We start from the raw sequence: 22,704 nt of genomic DNA on the forward strand, positions 1-22,704 counted from the left end.
GATGTGTGCTGGCCAGGCACAGTGGCTCATGCCTATAATCCCAGCTCTTTGGGAGGCTGAGGTGGAACGATCCCTTGAAGCCAGGAGTTTGAGACCAGTGTGGGCAGCAAAATGAGACTCTTCGACCAAACAAACAAACAAACAAACAACAATTTGTGCTTTGAGGATTTCTGGAGACAGAGATGATTAAAACCTTCATGTCTTTATCCTCATGGCCTCTAGTATTGCTTATGAGTTTGGCTAAAATTAGGATATACCCCCCATAACCTTGGAATACACTTTGTGTTCTTGCAGACCTAAATATTACCACAATGTACAGCAATCACAGACTTCCAGTAAGAATGTGCAACATACAGTGAATGCAGACAGTAGAATTTATAATTCAAACATCTGCTATACCATTGCTAAAAAAAAATTGATTCACAACATCTTTTAAGTATAAAAACACTCACTTTAAATGTTATGGAACAAAATGATTTTCCTTAAATGAAGAAAATTCTTTAAATCATGAATTAGATTGGCTCTTTTAAACATGTTTAAACAACCCTCCATCACTCATATAAAGCACACTTGAATTGCCATGTATTATTTATTTTATATATTATTGGATCCTATTTGCTACAATTTTGTTAAAAAATTTTGCATTTGTGGTCATGAGGAATATTGTCTTATGATTTTATTTTCTTATAATGCTTTTGTCTGGTGTAGGTATCAAGGTAATACTGGCTTCATGGAGTGAATTGGGAAGTATTTCCTCCTATTCACATTTCTGGGGGTGTGTTCAGTGGCTGACATCTATAACCCCAGTGCTTTGGGAGGCCAAGGTGGGAGAATCACTTGAGCCCAGGATTTTGAGACCAGCCTGAGCAACACAGCAAGACCCCATCTCTAAAAAAAAATTAAGTAGCTGGGTGTGGTGGTGCATACCTGTAGTCCTAGCTATTTGGGAGGCTAAAGTGGGAAGATCACTTGAGCCCAGGAGTTCAAGGCTGCAGTGAGCTATGATCACACCACCATACTCAAAGCTGGGTGACAGAGTGAGACCCTATCTCTGAAAAATAAAAACAATTTGGCTGGGTGAGGTGGCTCATGCCTGTAATCCCAGCACTTTGGGAGACTGAGGCGGGTGGATCACGAGGTCAGGAGATTGAAACTATCCTGGCTAACATGGTGAAACCCTGTCTCTACTAAAAATACAAAAAATTAGCTGGGCGTGGTGGCAGGTGCCTGTAGTCCCAGCTACTCGGGAGGCTGAAGCAGGAGAATGGCCTGAACTCGGGAGGTGGAGCTTGGCAGTGAGCAAGCAACAGAAAGAGACTCCGTCTCAAAAATAAATAAATAATGAAATAAAAAAACAATTTAAAAAAATTCTGGGAGTGTTTATGTGCAATTTGTATTTTTAAAAAATGTTTTGTAGAATTCACTATTGAAGCCGTCTGCTCCTACATGTTTTTTGGGGGGAAGGTTTTTAATTACAAATTCAGTTTCTTTTTTTTTTTCTTTTTAGATGGAGTTTCACTCTTGTTGCCCAGGCTGGAGTGCAATGGCACAGTCTTGGCTCACTGCAACCTCAAAGGATTCTCTTGCCTCAGCCTCCCAAGTAGCTGAGATTACAGGCACCCACCACCATGCCTGGCTAATTTTATATTTTCAGTAGAGACGGGGGTTTCACCATGTTGGCCAGGCTAGTCTTGAAGTCCTGACCTCAGGTGATCTGCCTGCCTCGGCCTCCCAAAGTGCTGGGATTATAAGCGTGAGCCACCGCACCCGGCCTCAATTTCTTTAATATGTATAGAACTCTTCAGATTATTTCTTCATAAATGAGTTTTGGTAGTCTGTGTCTTTCAAGGAATTTGTCCATTTCACCTAAGTTCCTGGACTTATTAGCATTAAGTTGTTTATAATATCCTCTTATTTTAATATCTGTAAAATCTGCAGTGATATCCCCTCTCATTTCTGAAATTGGTAATTGTTGTCTTTTTTTTTTTTTGGTCCTCGTCAGTCTGGCTATTAAGAGGTCTATCAATTTTATTGATATTCTCAAAGAACCAGCTTTTGTTTTCACCCATTTTTCATTGTTTTTCTGTTTTCTACTTCATTTATTTCCACTCTGATCTTTATTATTTCCTTCCTTTTGCTTACTTTGGGCTTCATTTGTTTTTGTTTTTGTTTTTTCTCTAAAGATGGAAGCTGAAGTCATTGATTTGAGACCTTTTTTTCTAGTATGGGAGTTTAATGACATAAACTAAGTCAATACTTTGGGGAAAATTTATGCCACAAATTCTTATATGCTATGTTTTCATTTTCATGCAAAATGCATTCTAATTCCCCTTTTGATTTCTTCCATGACCCATGGGTTGTTTAGAACAATATTATTTAGTTTCCAAATATTTGGACATTTTCCAGAAGAGCATGTTAATGATTCCTAATTCAATTCAGTTGTGATCACAGAACATAGTTATACCCTGAATCCTTTTAATTTTATTGAGACTTGTTTTGTGGCCAATAATATGGCCAGTCTTGGCAAGTGTCCCATGTGCACTTGAAGAGAATGTATATTCTGCTGTTAGATGAAGTGTGCTATAAATGCCAGTAGGTCAGGTTGGTTGATAGTGTTGAGCAGATCTTCTATATTCTTACTAATTTTCTGACTACTAATTTATCAACTAATAAGAGGAGTATTGAAATATCTGCCTATAATTTTGCATTTGTCTATTTCTCCTCACAGTCCTATCAGCTCTTGCTTCAATTATTTTGAAGCTCTGTTATTATGTATATAAACATTTAGAATTGCTATGTCTTTTTCATTGATTGTCCTTTTATTCCTGATAGTTTTCTTTACTATAAAATCTTCTTTGTCTGATATAGTCATTCCAGCTTGCTTTTGACTAGTGTTGGCATTATATATGTTTTTCCATCATTTTATTTTAATCTATTTGTATCTATATTTAAAGTTGATTTTTTATAGTTGGGTGTTGCTTTTTTTCCCTTTTTTTTAGATGGAGTCTTGCTCTGTCGCCCAGGCTGGAGTGCAGTGGAGTGCAGCTCACTGCAGCCTCTGCCTCCTGAGTTCAAGCCATTCTCCTTCTCAGCCTTCCGAGTAGCTGGAACCACAGGCGTGTGCCACCACACCCAGCTAATTTTTTATATTTTTAGTAGAGATGGGGTTTCACCTGTTAGCTAGGATGGTCTTGATCTCCTGACCTTGTGATCCGCCTTCCTCGGCCTCCCAAAGTGCTGGGATTACAGGCGTGAGCCACCGCGCCCAGCTGGGTGTTGCTTTTTATCCAATATGACAATCTTTGCTTTTTCATTTGTGTTAGACCGTTTGCATTTAATGTGATTGTTATGGTTAGGTTTAAATCTACCCTCTTGCTGTTTGTTTTCTATTTGTCCCATACATCCTTTTTTCTCTTTTCCTCTTTTTCTTTCTTCTTTTAGATTTTTTTTTTTGAGACAGGGTCTTGCTCTGTTGCCCAGGCTGCAGTGCAGTGGCACAATCTCGACTCACTGCAGCCTCTGCCTCCTGGGTTCAAGCGATTCTCGTGCCTCAGACTCCCAAGTAGCTGGGACTACAGGCATGGGCCACCTTGCCTGGATAAGTTGTATATTTTTAGTAGAGACAGGTTTTCACCATGTTGCCCAGGCTGGTCTTGAACTCCTGACCTCAAATGATCTGCCCACCTCAGCCTCCCGAAGTGCTGGGATTACAGGCATGAGCCACCATGCCTGGCCGAGATTAAGTGTTTTTTATGATTTCATTTTATATTCTTTTTTAGCTTCATTTCTATAGCTCTTCATATGTTTAGTTGTTGCTTTAGAGTTTATTGACTGCATCTTTGATTTAGTACAGTCTACCTTCATATTGTATTACATAACACTTCCATTTCTCCTCACTCGGTTGTGAGTGTGCTATTGTTGTCATACATTTTAATTCTACTTATATAAACTTCATAATAGATTTAGTATCTTTAACAGCCAATTATTTTAAAGAGATTTATTATTATCATTATTATCATTATTATTATTATTTTAGACAGTCTCACTCTGTCACCCAGGCTGGAGTGCAGTACCATGGTCTAGGCTCAGTGCAACGTCTGCCTCCCAGGTTCAAGTGATTCTTGTGCCTCAGCCTCCCAAGTAGCTGAGACTACAGGCATGTCACCCCGCCCGGCTAATTTTTGTACTTTTAGTAGAGACAGAGTTTTGCCCTGTTGGCCAGGCTGGTCTCAAACTCCTGGCCTCAAGTGATCTGCCTGCCTCAGCCTCCCAAAGTGTTGGGATTACAGGCATGAGCCACAGTGCCCGGCCTATTTTTAAGAGATTTAAGTTTAAAAGTTGTATACACCCAAGTAGTTGCTATGTCCAGTCATTCCTTTCTGTAGACACATATTTTTATCTGGTATCATTTTCTTTCTGCATAAAGAAGTTTTTTTACATTTCTTTTACTGCAAGTCTGATTAATTCTTCCAGCTCTTCTATGTCTAAAAAAATCTGTTTTTTCCTTCACTTAAAAAAAATATTTTTGCTGGGCCAGGTGCAGTGGCTCACGCCTGTAATCCCAGCACTTTGGGAGGCTGAGGCGGGCGGATCATGAGGTCAGGAGATCGAGACCATCCTGGCTAACACGGTGAAACCCCGTCTCTACTAAAAATACAAAAAAAAAATTAGCCGGGCATGATGGCGGGCACCTGTAGTCCAAGCCACTTGGGAGGCTGAGGCAGGAGAATGGTGTGAACCCGGGAGGCGGAGCTTGCAGTGAGCCGAGATTGCACCACTGCACTCCAGCCTGGGTGACAGAGCGAGACTCCGTCTCAAAAAAAAAAAAAATTGCTGAGTCTAGAATTCTATAGTGACTATTTTTTGTTTTTTGTATTTTAAGGATGGTGCTCCTCTGTTTTCTTGCTTTTTCATTACCAGTGATAAATCTGCTGTCACCCTTACGTTTTATTCTCTGTACATAACATGGCTTTGTTTTCTGGCTGTTTTTAGGGTTTTCCTATCACTGGTTTCTCTCTCTCTCTCTCTTCCTCTCTCTGGAGTCTCACTCTGTCACCCAGGGTGGAGTGCAGTGGCACCACCTTGGCTCACTGTAACCTCCACCTCCTGAGCTCAAGTGATCCTCCCACCTCAGCCTCCCAAGTGGCTGGGACTACAGGCACACACTACCACGCATGGCTAATCTGTCACTGGTTTTGATCAATTTGGTTATTATATGCCTTGGTGTGTTTTTCTTCATGTTTCTTGCACTTGTGGTTCTTTGAGTTCCTTGGGTCTATGGGTTTATTGTTTTCATAAAGTTTGGGGAAAATTTTGGCAATTATTTCTTCAGTATTTTTTCCTTCTTCCTCTGTCTCTCTTATTTAGTGATTCCAATCGCATGTATATTAGGTTGCTTGAAGTTGTCCTACAGTTCATTCATGCTCTGTTCTTTTTCTGTTTCTGTATTTCGTTTTTGATAGTTGCTATTGCTATGTCTTCAAGTTCACTAATCTTTTCTTCTGCCATATCTAATCTTTTGTTAATCTCATCCAATAAAGTTTTATATCAGCCATTGTGGTTTTCATTTTTTTTTTTTTTTTTGAGATGGAGTCTCGCTCTGTGGCCTAGGCTAGAGTGTAGTGGTGTGATCAAGGGTCACTGCCACCTCCACCTCCTGGGTTCAAGTGATTCTCCTGCCTCAGCCTCCCAAGCAGCTGGAACTACAGGCATGTGCCACCATACCAGCTAATTTTTTTTTTTTTTTTTTTTTTTTTTTTAGTAGAGACAGGGTTTCACCATGTTGGCCAGGCTGATCTTGAACTTCTGACCTCAAGTGATCTGCTTGCCTCAGCTTCCCAAAGTGCTGGGATTACAGGCGTGAGCCACTGCATCTGGCCGGTTTTCATATCTAAAAGTTTAACTTGGATCTCTTTTATTTTTCCATGTGTCTACATAACATGTTTAATTGTTAGCTTCATAGAAATATATTCTAGGCAATAACATTATAACTTTTAATACCTTTGTTGTTTATGCTATTTGTGTCAGTTTAGAGTAGGTTTTGGTGGATTACCTTTTCTCTTTATTGTGGATATATTTTCCTCCTTCTATGAAAACATGATAATTTTTTGTTCAATGCCAGACATTTTGAATTTTACTTTGTTGGGTGCAGATATTTTTGTATTCCTATAAATACTCAGGTTTTGTTCTGGGATACAGTTGACTTAATTGGGAATAGTTCCTGTTAGGTCTTGTTTTTAAGATTTGTTAGGTTGTACCAAAGCAGTGTTTAGGGCTAATTATGCGCCACTCCTAAAGGAAGACTCTTCTCAATACTCTATCCAATGCCCCAAGAATTGTGGCATTTTTCACTCTTGGTTGGTAGAAATGGGCACTATTCCTTGCCCTCGGTGAGCTCTGGCTACTGTTTCCTTTAATGCTTTTTGTTCATTCTGATTCCCTGGCCTTGGGCTTTGGGTAGTTTCATCACATGCATACATTGATCAGTGTGGTACTGAATTCTTTTTGTTGTTGCTGTTGTTTTGGAGATAGAGTCTCACTATGTTGCCTAGGCTGGTCTCAAACTCTTGGGCTCAAGGGATCCTCCTGCTTTGGTCTCCCAAAGTGCTGGGATTACAGGCATGAGCCACCATGCCTGGCCTGTACTTAATTCTTGAGGGGCACCCTCCACAGATCTCTGGAGTTCTCTTTGTGACGTTCTCTCTACTCCAATGCTCTTGCCAGATAACTCCAGCTGCCTTGGTCTTCCTAGAATTTCAGCCCCATTTCTTCATCTCAGACAGTCCATCAGGCTTGGTTCCCCCTACCTGTACCAGGGCAGGTTGGAAGGAGCAAATCTCAAAGCTGTATTTCAGAATGATGGAGACGACCTGAGCTAGTCCTTGCTGAATATGTTAAGCAGTGACTGGTGAATAGGGCGTTTTAATGTGCTGCTTCTGGCCTTGCTACCAACCCACAGATCAATGAGGAAGTTCCTCTTCATGACTGAATGTCCTCACCAGTAAAATGAGTGGGTCTTGATACTGATTAACTGCTGTCTTCTATCAATCGCCAGAAATGGTTTCTCTGGAAAGGCTCTAGGGTAAGCAAGTGACAGCATGGCACAGTACTAGAAGATTTGCCCCCTTGGTTCAAATTGGTTTTTTTGTAGAGCGGAGGGAGCAGGGAGCTAGGCCTCTATTCTCATGATTCGGTGATGACTCACCAAGCTGTGGGTAAAGGAGATTGATAGGTAGTCTAGGACTCTGCTTCTCAAAACGTGGTCCCTAGACTAGCAGCACTGGCATCACCTGGGAGTTTCTTTGAACTGCAGACTGTCGAGCCCCATTCTAGATCTATCATCAGAATCTGCACTGTGACAAGAACCCTAGCTGATTCTTACGCGCTTTAATTAAGTTTGAGGAAGCGCTGTTCTAAGCGTGAATGGTTTCATATGCCCTCTAGTGGCTGTCCAGCAACTTGCAGGGAGCTTTAAAATGTTTTCTCATTTTAGGACCTTTGCACAGAACTGCCGAAACATTGAACATTTGAACCTCAATGGATGCACAAAAATCACTGACAGGTAAGTAATGAAGATTAATTGGTGACCAAATAGCCACGGGGAGAGAGAAGGGAGAGAAACGTGGTTGAAAATATCTTTAGTGCGTCTGCTCTTTTTCAGCACGTGTTATAGCCTTAGCAGATTCTGTTCCAAGCTGAAACATCTGGATCTGACCTCCTGTGTGTCTATTACAAACAGCTCCTTGAAGGGGATCAGGTAAGAGTGCCCACTGTTTGTGTCAAGAGAAATACCCAAAGCTATGAACATTCTGGAAACCTTCTTAATGGCCACATTGGATCCAGCAAGAAATAGGTGACTCCAAGAGGTCCCAGGCATGGTCTCCCCTTCTGAATTTCTTGTGATGTACTAAACTCAGAGTTGGTCATTAACTCTCTACAGGAGAGACTGCACATAAGTTTTTGTTTCTTGTTCTCTCAGTGAGGGCTGCCGAAACCTGGAGTACCTGAACCTCTCTTGGTGTGATCAGATCACGAAGGATGGCATCGAGGCACTGGTGCGAGGTTGTCGAGGCCTGAAAGCCCTGCTCCTGAGGGGCTGCACACAGGTACCAGAGGGTTGATACAGCTGTTTGTGTTATGTGTCAGGTGTGGGCACATCATCCAGAAAGGTGCTTTTGCATTTTTCTTGGTGTCCCACTGTTCCCTCACCTGGATTCCAGCTGTCTTTTGTTTTCTCTGTCCACTCAGTTAGAAGATGAAGCTCTGAAACACATTCAGAATTACTGCCATGAGCTTGTGAGCCTCAACTTGCAGTCCTGCTCAGTAAGTAGCGTGCCTTTCCTGAACACCGTTTGCTCTATCTTGTCTCCCAAAGCAGTCTGCCTCAGGCCTCCCTGCAGCCCCCTAGGCACCTGAGATGGGCTGTGTTGCCACACCCTGATTTTCATCCTGTGTCCTTATATAACCTACCAATTTGTCACAAGCTGGAAGAACAACAACAACAAAAAGGAATCATACTCAATATAAAGCCACTGACATCTCCCCTAAAAATAATATAGACTAGGTCTTGATTTTGTTGAATAGAGTATTAGGGACGCTATTGAGGAATGCAGTGAATTGGTCACTAAATAGTTTTAAGACATGAAGTGTCTTTTTTTTAACTTATAAATTGAGGATGATGACTCCTCTCACGTTGTTTCAGTGGATAAAATGAAATAACACATGCAAAAATGCTTTAAAGAATAAAACGCATAGGCAAGAGCAAGGTGGCATTTTCATCAGGACATTAGCCTATGAAAAACTATTGGTCCTTCTCCACTGCCATTGTAAATGTTGATAATTGAAGAGGATGCTTGCTACATCCTACCAGGTTTTCAAGGGGAACATAGATTTTGAGAAAGGTAAGGGAAAACCCTTGCATTCAGCTTTAAATGAATATATTATAAATCTTTAGAGTCCCTAGTGGTGGGGAAAAAAACCAGAAACTATCTTATGGACAAACGTTGACCATATGGGCCAGGACTACTCAAAAATAGGACCTTGACTTATGTGTAGCATAGCAGTGGCTGATGGCTTGAAGTATAATATAGATGTGCGTGTTTATTTCTATATGAAGTAGTCTGTTTAAGTGAACATATTATTTTGAATCTTCATGGCCAAATTCATAGAATTTAAGGTATTTATCAATAATTTTGTGATTTATTTAATTTTCCTATTGTCTAAAACATTTGATGAAATATGAATATGTGTATATTGTAAATATCTAAAGCATTAATCTGCAGAAATCCAATCAAATATTAATGTCAGTTAAACTAGGAAAGCCTCAAAAGTTCTTTAATCAGATTTTTAAATTATGAGTTTATAAATTTTATGAAAAAAATCTATATTTTGATGACTAGTGAGGGAGAAATGGAATTTTAAACTTTTATTCTCCATTTATATTATTTAAAATTTTTATTTTGTTTTTTCCTGGATGCATGTATCTTATCTAAATTGCTAAAATATTTTAAAGCTGTGCAGAGATAACACAAGTACCTGTCTACCCTCTACTTCTTATTTTGTTGAAGTTATTTGGATAAAATGCTAGTAATCAGCAACCAAAACTGAACAACAGCAGATACTTTTCTGCTGCTCCCGTTTTGGTATTGCTGGTGTCCTCTGACTTTTCTTTCTGTGCTGCTTTTCCTCAGCGTATCACGGATGAAGGTGTGGTGCAGATATGCAGGGGCTGTCACCGGCTACAGGCTCTCTGCCTTTCGGGTTGCAGCAACCTCACAGATGCCTCTCTTACAGCCCTGGGTTTGAACTGTCCGCGACTGCAGTGAGTACACTGCACTTTTTGCTTTGCAGCTCAGAGTTTGGCTGAGTTAACCAAGAGGGCTTCCTTCAGGAGAGGACAGGCTTGCCAGGTAGTGGTGGTGGAGGCAGTAGTTATGTTGTTGTTGGCTTTTGTTGGGTAAATTGGGGTGGGGCGTGTATAAATCCAGTTCATTGGAGGATGTACTGGGAGAGTATAAAATGTCTACCACCAGTGAATCCAAACTTTAATTTCTTAATGAATGTCACACAGTTTCCCACCTAATTTACCTCATCATGTTATTGCTTTAAGCACCCGAGTGAGCACATAGTGAGGAGAGTGATAGCCTCACATCCAAAGGACATGAGCTTCTCCTCCAGAACTGCTGCCAAATGGACAGAATGAGGGGAATATCACAATCACCTTCTTACTTAGCTTCTTCCCCAGTAGGAGAAAAAGTTTTTAACAAATAATAATTTAGGCCAGGCATGGTGGCTCATGCCTGTAATCCCAACACTTTGGGATGCTGAGGTGGGTGGGTCACCTGAGGTCAGGAATTCGAAACCAGCCTGGCCAACATGGTGACACCTCGTCTCTACTAAAAATACAAAAATTAGTCGGGTTGGTGGCAGGTGCCTGTAATTCCAGCTACTCGGAATGCTGAGGCAGGAGAATTGCTTGAACCCGCGAGGCGGAGGTTGCAGTGAGCCAAGATTGTGCCACTGCACTCTAGTCTAGGCGACAGAGTGAGACCCCATCTCAAAAAAAAAAAACAAAAAAACCCAATAATTTGTATTCTTATCCTCAAGGTAATAGATTATCATTACCAGCTATGAATATTAAAATTTTAACAATAGTAACAATAGTTGACTTCAGAACCAGCAACCTTAAACTTTATCCAAGAGGCAGAAAAAAAGATACTTTTTAAAAATCTCTGCTTCCCAATGAAACTGATCCATTCCCACGCTCACACCAGTTCTGTATCTTTTAAGAATTGTATATTTCTGCTTTTGCCAATTTTTCTTACTGTTGTAGAGAAGGTACTATATCATTTAGATATTTCTGCTTAGTAGAAGGAATTTGGGTGATCAAAACTGGCCAGAAAGGAGGTCAAAATTATTGCTGTAAGGGAGTGTTTAACTTAGAAATGTTATTCATGCACCCATCCCTATTAAGCATGGGTAATTGAGAATTAACTTATTTTTCATTGTCCACAAATTTTTAAAATTTCCTTTAGGGTACCTGGGAGTTTCCATAAATGCAGTAAATCTCAAGATGATTTTGTTGAGAAAAGTTCATTTTAAATGTGTTTAAAAAGTGAACAAGGCTGGGCATGGTGGCTCATGCCTGTAATCCCAGCACTTTGGGAGGCCGAGGTGGGTGGATTACCTGAGGTCAGGAGTTTGAGACCAGCCTGGCCAAGATGATGAAATCCCGTTTCTACTAAAAGTACAAAAATTAGCTGGGCATGGTGGCGGGCACCTGTAGTCCCAGCTACTTGGGAGACTGAGACGGGAGAATCATTTGAACCTGGGAGGCGGAGGCTGCAGTGAGCCAAGATGCTCCACTGCACTCCAGCCTGGGTGACAGTATGAGACGCTGTTTGCAAAACAAAACAAAACAAAAACAAAAACAAAAAACAAATATTAGAATACTATTTAAAAACAACATGCTGGTAAAGCAGGAAGATTCTTGGATTTACTTTCCAAGTTTGGGATGGAACTTTGGGGCTTTGGGCAGGTCACATTCCCTAAGGGCTGTTAACAGAAGCAAAAGCATGTCAAAGAGCAGAAAAGACTCAAGTATGCATCATAAAATATGTGTTTCCATTATTAACTAGTTGGTACCTTTTTCTCCCCTGTACCCACTTTCTCCTCAGAATTTTGGAGGCTGCCCGATGCTCCCATTTGACTGACGCAGGTTTTACACTTTTAGCTCGGGTAAGGCATAGATTTAAAGAATACAACCAAACTCTTAATTCACCTCCCGAATTCAAAGTGACTTGGAGTGGTTTTGGGTGTGCAAAAGACTACCTTCAGAAAAGACAGGCACAAAGTAGAGTAGAACCCTTGGGGTGTGTATTGCAGTTTTTCCAGTTAGCCAGAAATCTAGGGAAGTCCTATAGAGGGTTCTGTAAAGAGTCTGAGCCTCACGCGTGGTCAAGTGGGACCAGCCTCCTCCTGGCAGGAGACCCCATTCCTCATTGGACCCCAACTTGGCCTCTCAGCAGCTCCCCCTAACTGGGCTGTACCCTGCCCTTTGTCCTGCAAACACTGACCACTGGGGGCCCCTCTGGACCTGCTGCCAGGAACCCATGTCCTCCTGGGGCTGCTGATACACTTGGCTACCTCCACCCAACCCCCACAGTGTGGCTTAGTGCCCCATCCCCATGCCCTCCCAGAGTCTAGGCTATGGCTCAAATTTACCTGCTGATGTCTGCGAGCCACTGGGAAGGTTGTAGACAACTCTCTTTACAAGTTGAGAGAAGGAAATGCAGCCAGAGGCAGCCCTATTCCCATTTCCAAAGCACTGTAACTCAAAAGGCAGCTGTTCAGAAGTGCTGGTTTACTGGGTAGCTTTAGGAAGAGGGCATACTTCTTAACAGAAGAGAACAAGGACACTGGGCCAATACTCAGAGGGATAGGGCAAGCCACCATTGTTGCTGTCACCACTGACTCACATGTGGGGTGTGTCTTGTGGACTCTTCCAGAATTGCCACGAATTGGAGAAGATGGATCTTGAAGAATGCATCCTGGTGAGTGGACTCCTGACAGCCCTGCAGGGCAGCCTGCTCCTTAGTCACTGCTGGCCAGTACAGCACAGCCAGAGACACTGACTCGCTATCATCCTGACCCTCCTTGATCAACCTCAGTGGCAGGACTTGGAAACCTGTGAAGGCCATGGCAGTGGATGCGTGAACTTTTGGCCATTCTCAGTCATCAGACAGAACTACAGAAGAGAAGTTCAGGATAGCTCTATAAAATAAGCTTGCATGTCCAGTGATGGGGTGACTCCAAAGAGGAGAATCCTGGGAACCCTCCTTGCCCACTCCCTCTTTATCTCTTGCCCCAAGCCTCCTTGGGGTACCAGAAGAGAGACCAAAGAACAGTTTTGCATCTCTAGAAGTGGGCAGATTTTAGAGTGCTGGTGAAGAGAGGAGCTCCCAGCCCCAGTGTTTGAGATGAGTTTTTAATTCTTTTACGCCTTTTGATTGTCGTGTTCAGGAGAAGCCAGGATTAGGTATTAAGTTCTGGTGTAGAAGCCACACTGACACAGCATGTTTCTCTCCAGATAACCGACAGCACACTCATCCAGCTCTCCATTCACTGTCCTAAACTGCAAGCCCTGGTGAGTCTGAGTTTTTCTGACATTATTCACCTGTTAAAGATGAAAGAGCCCTCCCACCACAACAAGAAGCTGTTTGGGTTCTCTTTCTGTAAGGTATCATCTCTCTTGATTTCAAAAATCTATTAATTGGGCTAACTTGGGAGGCAAGGTATCTAAATATTTGATTACTGCTTTCATTGAATTTGCAATTTTAAGATTCCCAAAAGAGAAATGTCCAGATCCAGATGGTTTTGTTGGGGAACTCTACCAAACATTTAAGGAATGAACATCTTTTTTTTTTTTTTTTTTTGAAACAGGGTCTCACTCTATCGCCTAGGGTGGAAAGCAGTGGCACAATCTGAGCTCGCTACAACCTCCACCTCCCAGGTTCAAGCAATTCTCCTCCTCAGCCTTGCGGGGGGATTACAAACATGCGCCACCACGCCTGGCTAATTGTTGTATTTTTAGTAGAGACGGGGTTTCACCATGTTGGCCAGGCTGGTCTCGAACTCCTGACCTCAGGTGATCTGCCTGCCTCGGCCTCCCAAAGTGCTGGGATTACAGGTGTGAGCTACCGCACCTGACCTGAATTAACATCAATTCTATACACTCTGTTTTAGGAAATAAGACAGTAAAACATTTTACAACTCTTTTTTTATTTTGAGACAGAGTCTTGCTCTGTCACCCAGGCTGGACTACAGTGGCGCGACCTCGGCTCACTGCAACCTCTGCCTCCTTGGTTCAAGCTATTCTCCTGCCTCATCCTCCCGAGTAGCTGGGATTACAGGCGTGCACCACCACGCCCAGCAAATTTTTGTATTTTTAGTAGAGACGGGGTTTCACCATGTTGGCCTGGCTGGTCTCGAACTCCTGACCTCAAGTGATCCACCTGCCTTGGCCTCCCAAAACAACTTTTTTTTTTTTTTTTTAATGAGGCCAGTAATACCCTGTTATCAAAACCAAACAAAAATTGTACCAAAAAAAACCCAAAACAAAACAAAACAAAAACACTACAGACTGATATTCCTCATAAACATAGAAGCAAGTATCTGTAACAAAATATTAGCAAATAGAATGTAGCAATATATAGAAATAATTATAATACCATGGCCAAGCAGGGTTTACTCCAGAGACACAAGTGTAGTTTAATATTTGAAAACTGACGGATGTAATCAACCATATTAACTAAAGAAGAAAAATTACATGATCACATCAACTAATGCAGAAAAAGAATTTCACAAAATTCAAGAGGGCTGGGCACGGTGGCTCACACCTCTAATCCCAGCACTTTGGGAGGCTGAGGTGGGCAGATCACAAGGTCAGGACATTGAGACCATCCTGGCCAAGATGGTGAAACCCCATCTCTACTACCAAAATTAGCTGGGCGTGGTGGCACACGCCTGTAGTCCCAGCTACTCTGGAGGCTGAGACGGGGGAACTGCTTGAACCTGGGAGGCGGAGGTTGCAGTGAGCCAAGGTCACACCACTGCACTCCAGTCTGGCGACAGAGTGAGACTCTGTCTCAAAAAAAAAAAAAAAAAAAAAAATTCAAAAGAAAAAGTTACTTTAAAAAGTACCAGGCTGGCTGCGGTGGCTCATGCCTGTAATCCCCAGCACTTTGGGAGGCCGAGGCAGGCGGATTGCCTGAGGTTGGGAGTTCGAGACCAGCCTAACCAACATGGAGAAACCCTGTCTCTACTAAAAATACAAAAAATTAGCCAGGCATGGTGGCACATGCCTATAATCCCAGCTACTAGGGAGGCTGAGGCAGGAGAATTGCTTGAAACTGGGAGGGGGAGATTGCTGTGAGCTGAGATCTCGCCATTGCACTCCAGCCTGGGCAACAGGAGCAAAACTCCATTAAAAAAAAAAAAAAAAGTACCAGGAATATGAGAAAAATGCCCAGTTGCCATGTTCCCTACACAGGGATAACTATCACTGTGGCCAGTTTCTGTCCTTTTTGAGAAATTCTTTGTGCAATGAAAAGTGATTGTCTTTCTCTGTCCCTCTCCTCCCTGTGTCTTTCATGCACACACATCCACACCACATCCATGGGAGCAGAAGACACCTGCTGATGGCAATTAAAAGCAATTCCACCTCCCATTCTGCATCTTCTGCCCCACCATTCTAATAGGGCAGCCACAGGAGATGAAATCAGGCCAGGGAGATAATGGGCCCCAGATTTGTTTTGAACTGAGCTCACTCACAGCCCAGGGCCCTGATGCTAAAGGACTCCGGAGGCCGGTTTAGCATCAGAAATGCTTTGGTGGTAGCTCTGGTTTTCATTAGGTCCTTTGGGCCTTGGATACACTGAGGTTAAGGGTCCATCTCTCAAGAAATGCTGCTTTTGGTGGGGGTTGGGGGGACACAGAGAGGAGCCATGGAGTGTTTGGTCTTACATGTGAGAGTCCACCTCTGAGTCAGGAATGTGATATAAGCTGCTCGCTTCCAGAATGCATCACTCCTGCCAGGGATGAGTGACAGTGCATGACAGGAGAAAAGGCTTTAAGGCCAACCTGAGCTGGGTATAATTGGCAAGTTTCAACTTCTTTGAGCCACAATGCTGTCATCTGTAAAAAGGGAATAATGACACTTACTCTGCAGAACTGGCCCGAACCAGACAGCTTTGACTATTGACTACGTTGTTAGTGTTAATGTAGAAGGCCCCACTGCTGTGTGAACCATGTTGGCAGCGGATTTTCCTGTTAACTCAGAACAGGTCAAGCACCCTCTGATTTTCCTTAAATCAGTTTTTAAAAATTTCTATGAATACTTGAATATGCCAGTACATAAGTTTTTCAATTAATATAACAGTATCTCCTCAGTCTCATATGTTACTGCTAACTTCTTGATTTCTGAATTTCCCTATATTAAAACAATGGAGAAATTGACATTCATACACCACCTCCATCATCTTTCTCCAATCTGTGTTTGTAAATATACACGTATATACGTGTGAATCCATATGTAAATAAAATGAAATTGGCTGGGCACGGTGGCTCACGCCTGTAATCTCAACACTTTGGGAGGCCAAGGCGGGTGGATCACCTGAGGTCGGGAGTTCGAGACCAGCCTGACCAACATGGAGAAACCCCGCCTCTACTAAAAATACAAAATTAGCCAGGCATGACTGAGGCAGGAGAACCGCTTGAACCTGGGAGGTGGAGGTTGCGTTGAGCCGAGATTGCGCCATTGCACTCCAGCCTGGGCAACAAGAGTGAAACTCCATCTCAAAAAAAAAAAAATTAAAATTAAAAAAAAAAAGAAAATGAAATATATACATACACAGACACTTTTTTTCTCATTCCATTTTATTGTAAGTAATCAAACTTCTATTTTTTTATTTACCAATTTTAAACAGCCTCCTAAAGAACCAGTTTTCTGGGTTTACTCTTAATTCTAAAAGCTAAAAACCAATGAACAGCATTGATTACATAAATACTATTTGATGTAAACCATGTAGAGTGATTCGATTCATGAGAAAGGAAATATATTCCACATTGTTAAGATCAAGCTCAGAGAAGAATCTTTAAAGCATCAAGGTCCAACAGAATTCCTCTCCTCTAGCTTCCCTTCCCTCGAGGTGGTACTCTGCTGCCTAGTTACATAGCCAGTAGTTCTAGTTTCTAGCAGTAGTTTCTAGTTTGGGGCTGTTACAACCAGTACTGCAATGTCTTAGATTTTTTATTCTGCAGGAATACCTTACACCCATCCACTCAGGTCTCCTCTGCCAGGACTTGTCAAGTCCAAACTCTCAGACATTTCCTTGCTTCATAGACTGCAGTAGCCATTCACTTGCTCTAAACTGTATCCACTTTCGCACTAAAAAATTTGGCAGTCAGAATGGTTTTTCAAATTTTAACTTTACTGAAGTAAAATATACATGTAGAAAAGTACATTTATCATTGGTGTATAGATCAATGCATTTCCATAAACTGAATACACCCCGATCAAAGGTCAACATTATCATGACCCTGGAAAGGCCCTTTCTGCTCCCTTTCAATCACTGATCCCCCAAAAGTCGTGACTTCCAAATAGCATATATTAGTTTTGCCTCTTTTTGTATTTTATTTAAATGATATGAATGGAATTATCATGTATACTCATCTGGTTTCCTTATCCATATTGTTACATGTAGTTGTATATTGTTCATTCTCACTGCTTTACAGAATGGGTACACTGTGATTTATTTATCCTTTCTCTACTTTTGAATATTTGAGTACTGCTTCTAGTTTGGGGCCATTACAGCCAGTATTCCTGTTTTTTGGTTAACACATGTATGCATTTCAGTCAGAAACATCGAAATAACCCCTGCAGCATATGAGACTTCCAATTGCTCCACATCCTCACCAACACTTATTTTCCATCTTTTTTGAAAAAACAATTGTAACATCACATTCTCCTTACAACTCCTCCCACTGACCTTGGAATCAGAACTAAATTTCTTTACATAACCTACACAACTCTGTGATCTGGCCCTTACCTCCCCAATTCCATCTGCATCTACATGCGTCCTCTTATTTCCCACCTATTGTATGTTGACCTTCTTCCTAAACAGTACTTGCCGTTCTCCTGCTACCCCTGGGCCTTGCACACAACAAACTCTTTGCTCTCTTTCCTAGGATTAGCTCCTAATCCTTCAAATATCAACTCGGTGGTCTGTTCCCCAGGACAAATCCTGCTATCATATGCTCTCAAAGCACCTCAGCTTCAGTTTAAAAGATTAGCATTATTTGATTTTATAGACTCTCCAGTCTGGGCTCTGCCAGTGCAGAGAAGTATACTTTTACTCATCATTGCACACGTGGGGGCTGGGACAGAGTTGGAACTCATTTATTTGAAGGAACAAATGAACAAATGGGACATTGATACAGTACTTTTGCCTCTCTAGTTTTTATGGTGGGGTGAATCTTACATTTGATATGCACTGGGGGAAACTGTCAGGTCTGAAACTGTTTTTGATATAGAGAACTTAAGAGAATTACATAAATGTCATTTGGCTATATAATATTCATCTGAATTTATCTTTTGCAACCGTTACTGTTTACCCAAGAGAAGTCAGTAATGTCAGATCACACTGTTCAAGGTCTATTTGATTATAACCTTCAAAGATGCTCAGTATATCTCTGGGTCTCAGCTATTTGTGCAATTTTCTAAATGAACAAGGACATTAGATGCATTGATTTCACTGGCATCCCCTCAAATGGAGAACTGGCCAATAAAACTGCTCTCAAGGGGGTAAACTGAAATTTCCCCTGAAGATTTTATTTCCATCTTTACACAATTAGAAGAGAGAAGCCACTCCCAGTGTAGCAAACCCATAACCAAAGGGCCCCAAGGCTTTGTGTTTGGTCCTCACTGCCTGATTAAATGTCTCAGTCTGTTTTGTGCTGCTACTACAGACTGGATAATTTGTAATGAACAGAAACTTCTCATAGTTCTGAAGGCTGGGAAGTCCAGGGGCTGGCATCTGCTGAGGGCATTCTTGCTGTGTCATCCCATTGCAGAAGGGCAAAAAGGCTAGCTTCCAGCTTTTTTTTAGAACTTGAGCCTTGGAATAAGGGTCCTGCAAACATTTACTCATGTCTTCCTGTTCCAGAGCCTGTCCCACTGTGAACTCATCACAGATGATGGGATCCTGCACCTGAGCAACAGTACCTGTGGCCATGAGAGGCTGCGGGTACTGGAGTTGGACAACTGCCTCCTCATCACTGATGTGGCCCTGGAACACCTAGAGAACTGCCGAGGCCTGGAGCGCCTCGAGCTGTACGACTGCCAGCAGGTTACCCGTGCAGGCATCAAGCGGATGCGGGTAGGTATGGGGCAGGGGAGTCAGTCACACCTGACATTTCTAAGCACCAAAGGAAAACATCAAGAATCAGACCGGGGCTAGGCACGCGGTGGCTCACGCCTGTAATCCCAACACTTTCAGAAGCCTAGGTGGGTGGACCACTTGAGGTCAGGAGTTCAAGACCAGTCTGGTCAAAATGGTGAAACCCCATTTCTACTAAAAATACAAAAATTAGCCAGGTGTGGTGGTGGGCGCCTGTAATCCCAGCTACTCGGGAGGCTGAGGCAGGAGAATCACCTGAACCTGGGAAGCAGAGGTTGCAGTGAGCCCAGACTGCACCACTGCACTTCAGCCTGGACCACAGAGTGAGACTCCATCTCAAAATAAATCGATCAATCAACACTCATTTCCTGTTATGCAATAGTTATGCAAACTGATCTGGTACAAGTGTCACCTTAAACTTCTTCAAAATATTCTTGCTTAGACTCCACCCTGGAAGATTCAACTTGAGTTGGGTCTGGGCTGGAGATTCCACATAGTCTGGTGATCGTAGCCCTTATAAGAAAGCCTATGTTGGGTTGGGCGCGGTGGCTCACGACTCTAATCCCAGCACTTTGGGAGGCCGAGGCGGGAGGATCACAAGGTCAAGGGTTCGAGACCAGCTGACCAACATGGTGAAACCGTCTCTACTAAAAATATAAAAATTAGCTGGGTGCGTGCCTGTAATCCCAGCTAATTGGGAGGCTGAGGCAGGAGAATCGCTTGAACCTGGGAGGTGGAGGTTGCAGTGAGCTGAGATTGCGCCATTGCACTCCAGCCTGGGCGACAAGAGTGAAACTCTGTCTCAAAAAAAGAAAAAAGGCCTATGTTAAAGGCAAGCAATTTAAGGTCATTATGAGTGGGAGGTAGAACTCTCTTGGCTAATTTCCAGGTAAGAGGGCTTAACAGAATTTGGCTTTTCCCATATAGTTCACCTACACTGTTTTCTTGATTATGCTTTAAGTTTAGGCAACTGCATTTAACAGCCCCATCCAGGGTGCTACAGCTGTAGAGAACATTCACTTAGTTTGTAAACAGGGCTGGTTACTACCCCTGGGTGGAAACGTATCAACATAAGTGTTTTCACTTATCCTTAGAAGGTACTAATGGGGGGCAGACGGTGGGGGGAGTAACAGGAGTAGCTCTAATCTATAGCATAAATTCTACTTGAACTAAGGTGAAGATTTTTAATAGAGGACTATAGGTTTTTCTAGAATTATGACTATAATCCTAAAAATAGTAATGTGTAAAGACTCCACTTTTTTCTTCATCCTTCCAGGCTCAGCTCCCTCATGTCAAAGTCCACGCCTACTTTGCTCCCGTCACCCCACCGACAGCAGTGGCAGGAAGTGGACAGCGACTGTGCAGGTGCTGTGTCATTCTCTGACAGCAGCTGCCTGGGCCCAAGGGGTGATGAGGCATCCTTTCCTCTAGAAGACCTGAGTCTTCCTGACCGACTCCACCATCACCCAATCTGTTGATTCTCCATTGGGAAAGGCATTTACAGGTAAAAGACTTCTGTATGGATTGCAGTTACTCTGGTGATAGTTTTCACCTTTATTCTGCTGTGAAACAATCAAATCAAAGCCTTGTGTCAGTTAACACGTGACAAGTGGTCTCAATGCAGCTAGGACCATGCCAGAAACCTGGATCTCTTAAGAGATTGGTACCTACCTAGGTACGAAAGTTCTACCCTTGGCATACTCAGCATTCCTCAAAAAGACCATCAGTGTTAGCACAAACTGAGCAGAAAAAATAAGCTGTTGATTTTCTACCTGATACTTAAGCCAGTGGCCTACTTTAATTCACAATTCCATTTTGATTAGCAGGACTTTTCCACTTTGAAGATAAAATAGCAACTTTATCAAAGTGACTGTACTGCAAATTCATAATGCCTGATAGTTTTATATATAGAGACTTATGTGGAAGGCATGTTAATAGGTTTCCATGAGACACCAAAGAAAAGAGGACTCTATACTGGGTGGAGCAGGGTCTTCACCTTTTTGTTTCTGTCAACTTGTCATATACACCTCCAGGGACCAAAAACAAAAGCAGCTCGGAGTCTGTGTTGCCTGACTGGAAAGTAGAAGCTCTGGTGTATGCTACAGCACATAACACATTTTTATTAAAGGAAAAAAGCTAATTATGTCCATGCCTCTCATAAAACTGGGGGGAACCTTAAAGAGAAAGAACTAAGGCTTAAGTTATCTGTAGTATAATCAATTAGAAGTAATGAATGGATGCATGTAAAATGGATGTGATTTTTTTTCAAGCTTATTTTGAAACCTTAAAAATCAGGTTACACCATAGCTACTCAAAAGTTTTACACACTTAAAACTCAGATCAGTAAGTGTTGGTACCTTTTAGACTCATAAAATTGAATAAACCATTGCAATGCTTTAAAAAAAATTAAGTCAGAGGGTTTTATTGCTATGATTTCATGGCAGACACATCCAAGCAAAACCATTTTCCAAATGCAGACTTTCCTGATGTTATCTGAAATCTGATAAAATGACCCTACTCTCTGCTGTGGTTCATTCTTGCTCCATGCTGTCCATATTTATGATCTTTATTAAGAACCTATCAATCAATCAATCATCACCACCTTCATTGTAAACTTAGGTGTTCATGGTGGCTGGCCCTTCCAAACAACCACTCCCCCAAACTGAAGGGCCAGAGCTCATGAGAAACTTAAAAGTGAAACGGCAAAAGCAAGATGTGTTCCCATGACTACCAATACCTTTATTAGGCAGTTTTAGAAGTATTTTTAAGGATATATTTATTATGTCAGCTGCATTCTAGGAAGAGAAGCAGATTATATATATATATAATCTCCCCATAAACGGACTTAGCACGATTATCATCAGAGTAAGCATTAAAGTCATTTTATTGCCTTATGATATATTCCAGTATTCCTTGGTCTAAAAATTGTGTGGATACCATAGCAGTTAGTTAAATATACATTTATACCCACTGTTGTGGAGGAGATGGGGGAGGAGGACTGATGCAGGAAGCAACTTCAATAAATGAGCATATAACAGACTTGCTTCAGTGATTATGAATTAGTTTCTATTAAAAAAAATTAACTTAAGGCCGGCCACGGTGGTTCATGCCTATAATCCCAGCACTTGGGGAGGCCAAGGCGGGTGGATCACCTGAGGTCAGGAGTTTGAGACCAGCCTGGCCAACACAGTAAAACCCCATCTCTACTGAAAATACAAAAATTAGCCAGGCGTGGTGCTGGGCACCTGTAATCTCAGCTACTCGGGAGGCTGAAGCAGGAGAAATGCTGGAACCCAGGAGGCGGAGGTGGCAGTGAGCCGAGATTGTGCCATTGCACTCCAGCCCAGGAGACAACAGTGAGACTCCATCATCATCATCTCAAAACAAACAAACAAACAAACAAAAAAAATTAAACAACCAGAGCCTTCTATACATGATTGATTGATTTCTTTTGAGCCAGGATACAACCTATCATCAGTCACAGCTATTGGACCTGATGCTCAATGATCCATGGCCTCATTTACAAAACAGGAGAACCTCTTGTAAGAAAATCAGGTTTGCAGGCCGGGCACGGTGGCTCACGCCTGTAATCCCAGCACTTTGGGAGGCAGAGGCGGGCGGATCAGGAGATCAAGACCATCCTGGCTAACACAGTGAAACCCCGTTTCTACTAAAAATACAAAAAAAATTAGCCGGGCGTAGTGGCGGGCGCCTGTAGTCCCAGCTACTCAGGAGGCTGAGGCAGAAG

General features: G+C 42.3%; 1 protein-coding gene across 4 annotated transcripts in view; it reads left to right on the forward strand.

Moving 5' to 3' along the window:
* The window catches only part of FBXL2 (F-box and leucine rich repeat protein 2), a 109,391-nt gene extending 88,029 nt beyond the window's left edge, over nt 1-21,362 (forward strand). The window contains exons 6-15 of one of the 4 annotated variants that reach the window (XM_034956042.2): nt 7,493-7,561; nt 7,661-7,756; nt 7,979-8,105; nt 8,248-8,322; nt 9,690-9,820; nt 11,676-11,736; nt 12,507-12,551; nt 13,088-13,237; nt 18,723-18,935; nt 20,233-21,362. In XM_034956042.2, the coding sequence (XP_034811933.1) occupies nt 7,493-7,561; nt 7,661-7,756; nt 7,979-8,105; nt 8,248-8,322; nt 9,690-9,820; nt 11,676-11,736; nt 12,507-12,551; nt 13,088-13,237; nt 18,723-18,935; nt 20,233-20,340 (1,075 nt within the window). In that variant the 3' untranslated portion in view covers nt 20,341-21,362. Of the gene's footprint in view, nt 1-7,492; nt 7,562-7,641; nt 7,757-7,978; nt 8,106-8,247; nt 8,323-9,689; nt 9,821-11,675; nt 11,737-12,506; nt 12,552-13,087; nt 13,238-18,722; nt 18,936-20,232 lie in introns of all 4 variants that reach the window. The other 3 variants (XM_003826126.4, XM_034956043.2, XM_024928181.3) reach the window with 3 other exon arrangements.
* Nucleotides 21,363-22,704: the final 1,342 nt, after the last annotated feature.

Source organism: Pan paniscus, chromosome 2, assembly GCF_029289425.2.
Source record: "Pan paniscus chromosome 2, NHGRI_mPanPan1-v2.0_pri, whole genome shotgun sequence".
Taxonomy (NCBI): Eukaryota; Metazoa; Chordata; class Mammalia; order Primates; family Hominidae; genus Pan; species Pan paniscus.